The following is a 14,850-nucleotide window of genomic DNA, read 5'->3' on the forward strand; positions in this document are numbered from 1 at the left end:
GGCAAAATAATAACCACCTCAACTCCCACAGATCCAAAAATCAATAAAGCAATTGCTTAAATTGTTGCTAATGTGGGCTGTACTCTAGAGGAGCAAGGAATTTTGTTAATTCCTACAAATAACATTCATTGGATTAATTGATAAATCTACTGCCCGTTCTTGCGCACAGCAAAACTCAAACCAGCAACTGCCTGGCAAGGCTCATTACACAGCTCTGGTGGTTACAGCAAGAAGCAGCAAAGTGTGATGGAAAGTTTCCATGTCCTACAGTGAAATTCTGGATATATTAGAAGCATCAGAAAGATCCTACGTACATAAAATAAAGCTCTTCTGAAGTTAGGTAAACAGTGCTGAGATAGATCACTTTTTGCTTGTTCTGTGTACCTGACCAGCCCAACATGGTTTTGTCCTATGGGACTTAGTATTAAGTGCACCAGAGGAGTTTCTACAACTCTGTAATAACCTGCACCACTGCTCTGCTCTCTACCTTGCCATCCTGTTACAGGGGCCCTAGATTGTATTTAGCCCAGGCCAACTTATTATTAATATGAATTAGAGATATGAATGTGTGAAGATAAACTATCTCAGAAGTAAGAATGGATGTATTAGGCTATATAAACAGCACATGTTTGAATCCAAGCTACATTTTTCTAATCAATAATAATAGTTTACTGTCCAAAGCAGCCTGACATATTGTTAGATATATGATCCTTCCAAAAATGTTTTATATGCTATCACTCTCTAATTGAAATGTGAAAATGCTCCATTTAAAAAAGTACAGGTATCCAGAAGGAAATTAATACTTATTCATTCCGTTCATGTGAATCTGCAGCTGACAGGAAGAAATCCGAATCTACAAATACATTCTACATTTCAGTGATCCTTTCACATTTCGAAACAAGAAAGGTTGGGGAGGGGCAGTTGGAAGCTATGTTATTTTTTCTGACTTTCTATTTTTGGTCATTTAGGCATTGCTTGTCAGACTGGGCCTTCAGAGTTTTAAAATGGGTTGTAGTTTCTATCTATATTGTTGTTCTTGTATTTTATTCCTCCTGCTACACAGGTGCATCTCCTGCTACCGTGTCGTGCATTTGTCTCTTGGGAGAGTGGGTGGTTCTCACAAATACAAAAACTATTAAGCTCTACAAGACAGAAATAAATTCAACATTGAAAAAACCACAGTAGCCAAAGTGCAGCAAAATGTAATGCTGCACTCTGCTAAAATAACATTCTTTCTTCTCCTGACACTTCTGTCGGGTCCATGACACCATCCATACATTCCCCCTCAAGTTAAAACAGCAGCATTTCCTAAACCTGGATGAACATTTTAGAAAGGAAAGCATCTTCTAACCCCCAAGTATTTATCTCATTAGATTGAAGTCTGATATTATAGATTTAAAAAAAGACCTCAAAAGTGGTAGCAGCTAATCTTAATTCCCCTACAATTGTCATGGCCTCAAAAGAAGGTTTAGCAACCTGAAACAAACCTACACACAAAGGGATCTCATGACACAGGAGGATGACTAGCTATGTATCCAAAAATCAAATACAAATAAGATTAAGAAAGCCATACTAATCTTTGTACAAGCTAGCATTTCATCTCTCAAAGACATCTGTCACTTACATATGGCACAACTTTCAGCATAACAGGGAGAGCACTATTAAGTGCTGTAGAGCAAATGTGAAGCTCAGAGATAGGTCAGAAATGAACAGGGACTTCAAGGGGACTTGTCATTTCATCAACACCACTTATCTGCACACTCTGCAAAGTGCAGTCTCCAAGAAGGCTTCCTACAACTGTGCAAAAAACCAACCAGTGCATCCACCAAAAACTGTTTCATGCTGTCTTCAGTTGGGGGGCTCAGTGAAAACCATGTAATTATTAACATCTAGTTTTGTGTTTCCTCCTCACCTTCACAGAAGCACAGAGACAAAAGTTTTTAAAAACTGTGGCACTCAGACTTTCAATGGAGAAATGAGCATTGGCCCTTCCCTCTTTGCTACAAAGGGAACCAGCAGGTTTGAGGCATCCTCAATATTCACCAAAGGCCAGATTTTCAGGAGAGCTCAGGTTCTCACTCAAGCATCGTGAAGCCTGTGAGTTGGCTAATCGGGTGAAAGAAAGAAAAGAGAGGCCCTAACTACTTCTATTCTGTACCACTATCCTTAGGATAGCCTTGAAGTCAAAACCTCAGGAAACCCTTTTCAGCTCCTAGGCTGATACACCTCTGTGCCAAGAGCTCTGGCTCTCCAAGATCCCTCACTGGTACCTTTTGTTCTCTGCATCACACTCCCCTCTCATTGCATTCCCAGGCACGCGAAGAATTCATCAGCCCTTTGCCTTCCATCACAGCACTTAAATGAGTGACTCTTCCAAAGGATTCAACACCTTAGAACTTCCATGGGGGAAAATCAGTGATTTAGCTTTTCAGTTCCCTTGAGGCTGTGGCCTTCAGCACTTCTGGGTAAGACTTTAAAAGCAAACAAAAAAGGAAAACAGAGAGAGATGTTTCTTACTTGGCCCTTCCTTTGTTGCTTGCAGCCCATGGGATCAGAGAGGACGGAGATTCGCAAACGGCAGATGGCTGCGACCCCGGAGAGCCCAGGTGCTGCACAGGCTCAGCTCAGCACAGGAAATCGAGGCTCCAATGCCTGCTGCTTTTGCTGGTGCTGCTGCTGCAGCTGCTCATGGTAACCCCTCTCATTTAAGCCTCTAAGGAACAGAATAGGAGGGAAGGGACACATAGCTCCTGCACAGGACAACATAAGCCAAAGAAAACAAATTGTATAATTCTGCAGATCTGGGACACAAAGAAATTGCTGTGCTCTACCGCTAGACACAATCCTCTACTCCAGTGTAGTCCTTCTTTCCCCTGCCATTGAAATAACAGATTTTAAAAGAAATATCTGTACAGTATCTCTATTGCTCTTTTTGTCAATATTATATAATGTCTGTTTTGTGCTAACCTCAGCACTGAGCTTCACCAAGGCTCCCACTAAAAACTGAAAGCAATGCCAGAATATGTCAGAGCTTTATTTTTAGATTTGGGCCTTGACAAGGAGTTAGGAGAAGGTGGAAGAGTTTTTAGGTCAGAAAATGAATAAGCAGGTGCCCAGCACACTTCTTTTCCCCTGAAGGTAACTGGATCTGTTGTCATTAATTAGTATTGCAAACTCATGGCACCTGCAACTCATATGAAGATAATCACTGGGACCAGAAACTTTAAACACTGTGGGTATTTGCTGAAGTTGAGAAGCTAAGCAGAAAAAAATTCAGAAAAACCCCCACTACAAAAGTCCCACTCCTGTTAAGGAAGAGAATTTATCAATTAAAGCAAAAGAGGAGGAATCACTTGATTCCTAAATTAACAATGTGTTCACCTTCACTTTCTTACCCGCCCCTCCAGATCCAAGTGATTTCATTCTAAATTGAAGTAAATATTCCCATACTCAAAAGCCCTGTATCTGGTTAGGGCAAAATGTTACTTCATGGGTAAGAGTAGAACTTGCATTCAAATAAACAAAAAGTCTTAAATAGCCATAGAGTTTAGCCAAAATTCTGACAGCAAGTAAATCCTTCTTAGAGATTCACTGTCTACCACATAAACACTTCAGAGCAAGCAAACCTGGCACTGAGGTGATGGGAAGTGGTCACAAATAACCTTACAGCCTGGGCTAGGAATCTATTCCACTAATATTGTTTTCCACATAGCATCTTGTGGCAAATGCTTTGGAGAATACCATTAGAAGGCAGAGAAGAGCAGACTGATAATTTCCTTGCTGTTGGTACTCAGCTCATCAGAAGCCAAGACACACAACATTCTGCCCTCCCTAATGCAAATAGTGAATATTTTGCAAGGACAAAAGACTGCTTGGAGGTTTGGGTTTTTTTGTCAGATGCCAAGAACTCTGGCTCTGATCCTACCAAGCTTTTCAGCAGGTGCTTAAAGGTAAACCAAGGTAGAATTTAGAGAGACATTAAGACTCTGCCTGTACAGGACCAGTTTGTGACCTATTGCATGTGCGTTAAATCATCCCACACCAATTCCAATGCCATTTCAACAACTGTCCAGTGCAATTGCAAGTGGCTCAGTCCAGAGCTGCACTACACAAAAATGATTTTCAATTAAAGGAAAAAATAAGACACATTTATATACTACATCATAGTATATAAAATTTCCATTTTACCTTTTAAATTGTTGATAAAGTACTTTTTTTTTGGTGATTCTACCTGATATTTTTCAGGATGTTCATTTTCTGTGTATCTCACTATTCAAACAATTCAAAGAAAGCAATTTACTCAATAGGGTTTGTGAAAGTACCCAGATTTCATGATGCTTAAAATTCCTATTAGCATTTCAGAATCATCTGGGAAACCAATACAGGCTCAGAAACAGAGTAGCTTGTTTCAGCTTTAAAATAATTTCTGATTTTTTTTTGAAACAATTGTTTTCTAGTAGCAAGAAATGCAAAACAAACCGTAATTAAGCTATTTATGTTCCCCATTCATAGACCATTTCCTCAAAATAGCCTAAGCTCTTGGAACAGAAAGATTATGAATAGGAATAAAAATAACAATCTCCATGAGTCATGCTGCTGAGCTGCTGAACATCCAATATTCAGCATATTCTTAATAGTAGATTTAGAATGAACTGAAATGAGTCTCTCAGCTGGATGCTCAAAGCCTGTGTTCATTCCTACAGTCAAACCCAAACCTCCAGCCTGTTACTCTTCCAGATCCCAAGAGGATACAGTATTGCACTACTCTCTTTATTGTTTACTTGTACATTTCTAGGGAAAGAGCCTGCCTGTAAGTAATTTTCTGAAGCATGGCATGTTCTCTTAGGGAGGCTTTTGTTATTTCTTTGGTCTTTTTCCTTTTCTGTGCATTATCCCATAAGACTGTATTCCTTTCTTTTGGATCTGTTGGTTCCCCTCAATCCAAAAATAGTTCTGACAAGAGTATCACTTCCTGTCTGTGTGTGAGAATACATATCACTTTACATATTCAAAAAATGCCAGAACCACTGGTAAAAAGGGTAGTAAAGGCTTGAGACCCATATAACCTAAGAGAAAAAAGCATTACTACTTACATTTTTCTCCTTTTTTTCTTTAAAGGTAAGTTGACATAGTTCATTGGTTTGAACATACGGTTCAGATATTGCTGAAAAAAAGGGCTTGCACTATCTGCTCTCCATCTCAGCTACACAAAAGCTTTCCTATATCTTCAACACATGGACTGCTGTGGCAAAGAGAAAAGTAGGTCTCTGCAGATTATGGACTAATGGTAGACAAAGGCAGAGAAGGAGATGCCCAGTAAACAGTAAGGCTGCAAATAAGAGTTGGCCAAGAGTTTAGACTGCAAAACAGGCAAAAAAATCCACTGGTTTAACCAAAAATCTTCCTAGAGATAAATGAGACTCTTAGAGATTAAGGCAGCAAAACTTAGAACATTAGCATGAAAGAAAGGTAAAATACAAATGAAGAAATTAAGTTTGGTATTTCCCTAGAAGTTATAGCAACTGTGTTGCCTTGCTTCAGCTGGAGGACCCATTTCATAAAAATAACAGGCAATATAAAATATAAAAAACACTGGGACCTTTTCTTCTTGACATATTTTAAGCAGCTTTACAGATTATATGATAGCATGTGTGTATGCATATGCATTTCTCACTAAGCTACCATAGCCTGGATGAACTGAATGTAGTCCTCACTCCCAAAAAAAAATTTCCATTTTCAAATCCAGTTTCAAATGAAAATTAATCATCTACAACTACAAAAGAAATTTTTAAGAACTAGAGCTATCTTAACTAACATTTGATGAAAGAAGCAGGAGTTCACAGCTACGGGACATCAAAAACTGTCAGCGATCACTAGTGACTACAGCAAACTTTGTTTTTGTAATGCTACAAACAAGTGTTTCCATTCAGAAATACTCAAAATGATATTCAGCAATGATAGATCTGCTTTTCGTGCTCCAGATCTCCCATTTTGACACATGTATTAGCAATTTGCTAAGATGCAATCAATCACCACACAATCTGGCTGTATCTACATCTGAACTCTGAAAGCGCTTACCCTTCCAAAACCACATAGAGAAGTCTTTAGCTCACTTAAATCCTGTGTCCTGCTTCTGAACTCTGGCTTTCCTTTCATGGTATCACCATTCCAAACCAGAGTGTTGGCCCTCATCACAACTGAGGAGAAAAAAAATGCAAACAAACAAATCCAAACCCACTTACCTTGAAACCTAACTCACATAAAACCAGTGCATCAGGCCCAGCCTAAGTAAAAGCATTGCACTGAGTATAGACAGTACGAAAACAAACAGAGAATAGATTTGTTATGTGACAAAGGGTATGCATCCCATACACACTTGTGTGTGCATATATATATATATAAAATTGGACCCGACAATCCTTATGAGTCCCTTCAACTTGAGATATTTTATGGAACTATGCTCCTTCTGTAGAAAATCTGTATTATAGAATACTAAACAGCTTTCAGCTACACTCAAGTTTTATACAATTGTAAAAATAAGGTCAGAATGTAACTGTGGGTAATGTGCCTATCATTAGCTTCTGTCCTTTCAGAATTTTTTCTTTTAGTAGAGAAGGAAAAGTGTCTAGTGTATGTTCAGTCATTAAAGTTGACTGAAACTTTGCTATTTTTCAGTCTTACTGTTAGAAATCAAGAAGAAGAGAGAGCAAGGAGAACATCTCATGAACTCCAAGCAGAGGGTATTCCAAACTGTGAGGAAAGGTATGGTCTTTATTAAGTGTTCTGTCAAGCTAAAATGAAACAAACCCAACAAGCATACTAAGTAATTGCAATAGTTTACCTGAAATGTGAAAATAACTATTATCTACTTGTCATTTACACCCAATCTGCAAGTCACCTGTTTTTTTACCTCCTAATGAACCAAAGGTCTGATCTATAATATTTTACTTCATTTATATGCAGCATGTAAGTACATCCCCACTCCCATGACAAATTAAAACCAGCATTGTAAACTGAAATTTTACCCTTTTTCCTGAAATAATTTAAAAATACACCCTGTTCCCACCCAGCAAGTATGCAATGAGCTTAACCAACAGTGTTCAGCCTAACAAAAATAATAAACTGGAGCTTAAATCCTCCCAAAAGTCAGGCAACAGTTTCTTCAGAAATGCCCAAACAGGTAAAAGCACCTGCAAAATGGTAACATACAAGTGGGTACCTTTCAAAAGGTTTGAATCATTGGTTCTTTATATGTATTTTCATTCAATTTTTAACCATAATTTAACAAGGAATATTAGGGATAGAAAAAATGTCTAGCTGTTACACGGGTACTTCTTTGTTGCAATTACTCTGAGCACTAAACTGCAATTTCTGCATCAAAGCAGAGGCAATCACCTGCATCAGAGCCTTTGATAAGCACACTTTCAAAAAACATCTTATAAATGTGTTTACACGAGTTTGCACTTGGGTGGCTGCAATGAGGAATCAGAACCCCATGAACCTCACAATTTTGTTCCATTGTGATGGCAGATGTCTCCTGCCAGCTGCAAGCAGCTTGAGTAACAATCATTCGTTTCTCTCCTTTTGCTCTTCTTCCTCCTTAAGCCCTGCTCCCACTCTTGAAGAAGTAAATGCCTGGGCTCAATCATTTGATAAGCTGATGCTTACTCCAGCTGGCAGAAATGCTTTTCGTGAATTTCTGCGAACAGAATTCAGCGAGGAAAACATGCTTTTCTGGATGGCCTGTGAGGAACTAAAACAAGAATCCAACAAAAGCGTCATTGAAGAAAAAGCAAGACTAATTTATGAAGATTATATTTCTATCCTCTCTCCAAAGGAGGTATATTGCTTTCCTTATTACATTCTTTGATGTTTCTTTGCACAGTTAGTTCTAACATGTGTTTAAAGTTACAGCAATGCTTAGGGAGAATTTCCCCCTGCCCTCCACATTCCACTGCCATCAAGTAGATATTTAGGGGAAGAAGGCACCCACCATTGAAGTGAGATGGTCAAAACTACTTTCACTGGTTGTAAGGAAGCTCTTCTTACGCTAAGCCTGGCATGCTGATGTGGAATTTTTAGTTTGAGGCACAAATATATGGCTGATCACATTATCCTTGCCCAACTCAAATTTTATTTGTTGGACAAATCAGTTCCTTTTCTCATTACACTTGGAAGAGGGTGTATACGTTTCTCCAAAAGCACAGTAACCACAAATAAAGTGTCATTTTCAAAGACAAATTTCTCACAGAGCAGCTGACAAAATATGGCATAGAACAAACACAATTACTTCCCCAAAAATTTTCAAAACTATTTTGCTGTTAGCAAATATGTCAAGTTTCAAAGGCACCTCAGTACAGTTTTAATATAATTCTGCCAAGCAGGCTAGAATTTGACCCCTTTCAACATCCTTGCAAAATTGCAATTTAATTTTTTTTTTGTGCCAACTATACTTCTGTACTTATAGAAATGCTGTTTAAATCTACCCAGTCTGTTCCTGCAGTACTAATATCTCTCTGCAGATATTAGTAGGACCTGCAGGAAAAAAAGGACAGACACATAGGACCTGCAGGAAAAAAAAAAATTACATTACTGTATGTTGTATGGAATCATTATATAGCCCTACCTGTGGTTCACATCAATTCACTCTGCTCTTTAACAGCAATTTGATTAAGAAACAGCTTCCCAGGTTACATTGTCCACCTGTGTCATACTCTTACTCCAAGCTCAGTCTCTTTACAACAGCACCAACTCTCCAGGAAATGAACTGTCACAAAAAATTATAAATGCTCTCTACTACAGAGCAGGAAGTTGGTCTGGAAATAACCCATCGGTCTCAGTAATAATGGGATTGCAGATAGCCTTGTTCCAATAAGGTACCTCAGTGAGGACATTACCCATACTCAAGATATTACTCCACTCAAATTTTAACAGAATCATTTTTTGCAGAAGTTTATTTAGCAATTTTTACAGTCTTGTCGGACACCAGCTGAAATGCTTAAAAAAGATGGCTTTTTCAACCAATGAAAGAAAAGTAAGACCCCACCTGTATTATTCACTATTATTTACATGACTTTCTATTTTAATACACAGGTCAGTCTGGACTCCAGAGTAAGAGAAGTTATTAACCGAAATATGCTGGAACCCTCACAACACACCTTTGATGATGCACAGCTTCAAATTTATACCTTAATGCACAGAGACTCTTACCCACGGTTTATGAACTCTGCTATTTATAAGGACTTGCTTCAGTCCTTGTCTGAAAAATCCATTGAAGCATAGAATTTTTTTCTTAAATGTATTTATTTTAAAACAGACAGGACTCTGGGCTACAGAAATCCACAGGGAATTTAGAATTAATCAGATATTTACCTGAAAATAACTCAGGCAAGTTTTACTACAGACTGAATAATTTAAATCCGCACAAAGCTCTGACACAAACAACTAAGTACAGTTTCTGATTAAATTCAGTATTACTTTGAAAAAGGAAATGAAGAGCCTGAAGAAGAAAACTTGTTCAAAAAATGCAGTATTTTTTCAAACACAGCAGACAATTCAGACACAAATTTATACCTTATGTCTGAGGTACAAATACCAACTGAGCATGAAACTACAACTGATTTTTAAGTGGAGTGTTAGAATTTTCTTGAAAATGAAACCAGTTGCCCCATCCACACTGTGACCAAACTAAAAATATTACTGTCAATACTGTGTTACTCTAGGCACTGCCATCACACCTGGCATAGGCACACTTCACTTGTTTTGGTATCTTTAATGCATACATGGTGCACTAATGGAAATTGGCATGGCAATCTCAAGTTTATGAAAGTTACTGGTTGAAATAATGCTGCTTATAAAAAGAAAACCTTTTGCTGAAGAATTGTTATTTTAGTATTAGAATCTGCTGAAAGCATTAAGTTCCCTTTGTTGATGTTCCTAAAATTAAATTATTTATTTCAGAGGAAGACAAGTCTGGGCATTCAAATTCCGAAATAAAGCACCAGAATTCTCACATATATTTCTCTTCCCTCAGTAGGTGTTTGTAAAACCCTTCACTATTTGTTCCCAAGACGACGACAGTTTCAACCAGCTTGGGTTTGTAAATATGAAATTCTCCCATTTCCTGACAGATCTTGTAAAGTTTCCATCACAGATATATACACAATTTACTTAATAAAAGCAGGAAGATGGAACATGTGTTCACATACAGCAACACTTTAGACTGTCCAACAGCACCAGTTCTATCCAGTTACAAACCATGTTCATTTACAGTATGCCCAAAGCATTACACTTAATTCCTGGTCATATCTCAAAATCAGTAATTACAGGAAATACTAGGAAGAAAGAAAGTTGAATCCACATAAACTATCTGTAGATCTGTTACTCTAATGTCTTCTTTTTTTAAATCACATGATTCACTTCAATTCCACTACATTAAACTCTGGAGGTTATAGTGGATTTCCTGAATACTGAATTGTATTTTTCCCTGTGTATTTATTTAAATGACCCAAATGACATGTATAGGTTAGAAAAAGATATATGGGAAACAGACACAAAAAAATACCCCCAGAAAGGGGGTACCAGACAGACAGAGCTCAGTGATGTGTACTGTAGCCTTTCCAAAACCTAATCTTTGCCCAATTCCAGCACTATGGAAAATACAAAATGGGAACTTTCTCTAAAAAAAAATGAAACGGGAAGAACAAAACAGAATTTAAGAGATCAATTTAATTGTTTCCTTAATGCACTTGGCAGGTGACATGTTGTGCCCTTACTGCATTCTGAAGCACATAATGATTTGATTTTCTCAGTACATAGCACCACAGAAGAGCTGGTGCATGGTAATTTATCAATGCTATGGGCTGGTTCAAGCCAGGCTGGATGGGCAACCTGGTCTAGCGGAGAGCATTCCTGCCAGTGGAGATGGTACTAGATTAAGGTACCTTCCAACCCAAATAATTTATGATTCTATTACCAGTTTTCATTATCTTCTTCCAACAAAACAATATTCAACATGTCAGCACAAAAAAGTAATCCAAAAAAACTAGAGAGAGCAAAGCAAAGTGCTTTTGCCTGCTGTAGCACAGTGGTGGGTGACTAAGTTAAGAGGAAACCCTTCCATGAACCACTAAAGACACAGTTTAGTTAGTGTTGACCACTGCTTACCTCAGCTGAATTTCTATTTAACTCACCCAAAGCACTACCAATACCATTTCAGTTTATGTAAAATATTACAATGTAAGTAGTGACTTCAACAAAACAAACTAGGTATCTTCAAAAGACAGCACTCATGGGGAGCTTGCAGTCAAACAGATGATACTGTATTTGTTTTAATCAGAGTGGGCAGGAGTGCTCTAAACCTCTAAGTTGACAAATAAAGTTTACCTAGGTCAAATTCAGCTTGTTGGAAAGATCATATGCACGAATCAAAAAAAAAAAATCTTCAAAGCATGTCACCTCACAAAATGGAGGATTTAATTTAAGTTATCTCTCTTCCCTGCAAAGATACTTCATTAAAAGCTGGAAGACAGACTGAACAATCATAGTCCATATCAAACTATATATTCTATTATTCTGCAAGGAAATGAAGAAAAAAAGATGTAATGAAGTTATAGGGCAGAGAAAACTACACTGGTTTGGGCAGTTTTATGGTTAACACTAAATTATTAAAAAAAGAAAGTAATAATTTCTAAGCTTATTTTCCATGTGCCACAACTTCTAAGCAATGAACATTCTCTAGGCAATTTTCATTTTACTTCTGCATAACAATATTTTGACATTTGCAATGTGCATTCTTTCCTGAAATATCTTACCAAATCTTAATGCTGTGCTTTAGGCCTAAGCTTATACCCACCACCAGTAGCAGAATGCTGATCCCTAGACATCTGGAGAATATCTCCTAAAAACCCAAACAACCCACTCCCTTAAATATCTTGTTATTTTCAGGCTGGTTAATGCTGGATTTAATTGATGGCATGAAGACAAGGAGGGGGGGAGGGGGAAGATGAAAACAAAAACCCACCCACACAGACCACAAATTTTTAATTACATTTCATTGCTATATACCTGCTCATAGTGCATAAACTTCTCAGGGCAAAAGAAAAGTGCACTGAAAAGGAAAAGTTTCCATAGACAAGCTGTTACATGAGTAGCAAGAGAAAATAATCATATTGACATAAGACATTATTTAATCATATAAGAAATTATCACAGAATCAATTTATCCTAGGTTGAAAATGAGCACGGTTGGTTTGCCTTGGCATTTATTGAACTGCAGGATATCATTAAGCTGTAACAACTTTCCAGTCCACTGGCATTCTTCCTTCAATGTCTGCACATCATAAAGCAGTAACTCCCACAGAACATGCACGCTGCTAAAGACTGCTCTTTTCACCAGCCTGCTAAGCACTATTAAAATTGCATGGGCTCCTTCAGCCAACATATTGTGCTTTACAGTGACCTTTAAATTCCAAAGTCATTAGCACAGTACAAATGGAGAAAAAAAATATTCTGAAGGGCTCTATCATATGAAGTTAGATTAAAATTCATCACACAAGCATCATGTACTTAAGCAGTTTTGGATTACAAAGGATATCAGAAAAAAGACAAAGTGATGAGAAAGGCTATTATATCATAATGTTAAGTAATTTTTAAACAAGTTTGCTGTTAGCAGTTTTTAAGAACATGTGTCTTCTGCTATAAAAGATATGAGTATTGTTTCAATGACATTATGAAAAATTTTTTATACTAAGGTTGTAACTAAATTAATCCCAAACTCTTTGAAATGGTAAAAGAATTCAAGAGTAGTGATGACCTAGTGAAACAGAAGCTAATATACAGCTGTATAAAATTGTGCTTAAAAGAAGTAAAACTTGTCAGGTTTGTTTCTATGAATGACTAATATTTCAAGATCCTTTTCCAGAGGCATGTGTTTGAAGGATAATACAACCACATTTTACAGAATGAAGACTTCATGTTGATGAATTAAGTCCTGTCCAGGCTGGTAAGGGTTGTGAGTTTCAATTTAAAATTAATATATGTGATCACAAGTGGAATCCTGAACTGATAAAAACCAGGCCCTTCCTTGGGTTCACAAAAGCCAAGATCACTGGGCAGATACTTCCCTTCTGCTTAGTGACTGTCAAAAAGAACCATTCAGTACAAGACAGTTTAAAACTCATACTTTCTCCTGAATGAGATAACAGAATATATGAGCAAATGTATTATATATGAGACAATGCCTTCCAAGAAGGATCCAGAAGTTGTGTTTTCTGAGCAGCAGGATGCTCTAGCCTTGCTTACAGAAGATCAGATCCTTAAAGAACACACACACACACACACACACACACACACACACACACACTTTAGAAGGAATGTGGCCTCCTCTTTCTCTCTATTAGAATAGTGTACAAGCTACCTTACACTGCAGGACAACTCTGCTCCATCTGAGAGGATTCAAGTGTCCCTAAAGGTAATAACCAAACTTGCTATTCTTAGATGGAGAGATTGATCACCAGTTCTGCTGGCACGTTTCAGTGCTTGAAATACCCCAGTGTACAGGGTCAGTCATGGCACAACTGCTGCCCAGTAGACAAAGCCAGCCATGAGAAATGAGACAGCTCCAGCCCCACCTTTGCATCCTCTTTGATACAGGAAGGCAATTTCAGACAGCTGTGAAAACTGCAGCAACTGTTGAACAGAGGTCCATCCAAAGATCAGTACTGGAAAGTTTTATTTTTTGATTTGGGTAATCAAAATAAAGCATGACTAGAACAGATGCATTTTTGAATCTAGCTGTTGCACTCCACCTTTCACTGGGCAAAAGAAACAGTTCTTTTTACCATGGGGGCAGAAGAGAGAAGGATGAAGGCTGTTGCTCAGGTATCATCAGGTGAAATCACATTTTATTTCAACTCCTATTTGGATATACCTGCATCACAGAAAGTGCTACCACAGTTCTGGTTCTTTTAATATAGTCCAGATATAATCTGGTGACTACAGAAAGATAATTACTACACTTTCTCAAAAGATATTTCTTCTAAGTGTCACAATCAGACACAAAGATTAAAGGACACACAGTGTGAGGAAGGTTATGCAAACCAACCACTGCCTGCTCTGTATAGGTATGCTGTGAACATAGGTGAAATTTGGGTCTACTTGGAATCCAATGTGAAATTTAGGTCTACTTGGAATCCAATTTGCTGTCATTTTTAACACAATTCTTTGGACTTGTTCTTTTAGAAGAAACAAAGTGTAAAACAAACTTTTACCAAACAAAGTGTAAACATCTTTAATTGGTTTGTTGTCCTCAACAACTTGAAATTTGAAAAAAAAAAAATTACATCTTTTAGTAAACTCTCAGGAAGCAATCCTGCCAATGGACTTACATACAGGTTAAAAATTAACCCATGCTGCTAGTAGAAAAAAATATTTTCTAAAAGACATTAGCATAAGTTGAGTTAAAATGTTTATATATAAAAATCTATTCAAGAACCTTTAAATGCTAAGCAATTTTCTGCATAAAAAATAGTCTGTAACAAAACTTCTTCTATTTTAATAATTTTTACCCTTCAGCAGAAAAGCCACACTTCCTTGCATAAGCTGACTGGAAAAGATTGCTGTATCAAGTATTAACCAAACAGTTCTTGTCTCCCAAAGTTCAAGTGTCATCATACTATTTCCAACTCATTTGTTACGGTTGCCACTATCACACAAAAAACATTCAACATAGAAAACCTTGGTGTTCCTTTACATTCAAGGAATTTATTTTCCAGGAGCTGTGCATACTCTTCCCATCCCCTCATGAATAATTTATACAGTGCCAAAAAAGACCTCCTCAGCCCCAAACTCT

At 37.5% G+C, this 14,850-nt stretch overlaps 1 protein-coding gene across 4 annotated transcripts in view; it reads left to right on the forward strand.

Moving 5' to 3' along the window:
• Positions 1-14,293, forward strand: part of RGS20 (regulator of G protein signaling 20) — a 39,215-nt gene extending 24,922 nt beyond the window's left edge. For all 4 annotated transcript variants that reach the window (XM_071419487.1, XM_071419468.1, XM_071419481.1 and 1 more), the window contains exons 2-5: positions 2,543-2,691; positions 6,676-6,762; positions 7,606-7,840; positions 9,094-14,293. In XM_071419487.1, coding sequence (XP_071275588.1) covers positions 2,543-2,691; positions 6,676-6,762; positions 7,606-7,840; positions 9,094-9,282 — 660 coding nt within the window. In that variant the 3' untranslated portion in view covers positions 9,283-14,293. The remainder of the gene's footprint in view (positions 1-2,542; positions 2,692-6,675; positions 6,763-7,605; positions 7,841-9,093) is intronic.
• The last annotated feature ends 557 nt before the right edge of the window (positions 14,294-14,850 follow it).

The sequence above is a fragment of the Agelaius tricolor genome, unplaced genomic scaffold (genome assembly GCF_023055355.1).
Source record: "Agelaius tricolor isolate 1412-34295 unplaced genomic scaffold, bAgeTri1.0.p SCAF_2, whole genome shotgun sequence".
Taxonomy (NCBI): domain Eukaryota; kingdom Metazoa; phylum Chordata; class Aves; order Passeriformes; family Icteridae; genus Agelaius; species Agelaius tricolor.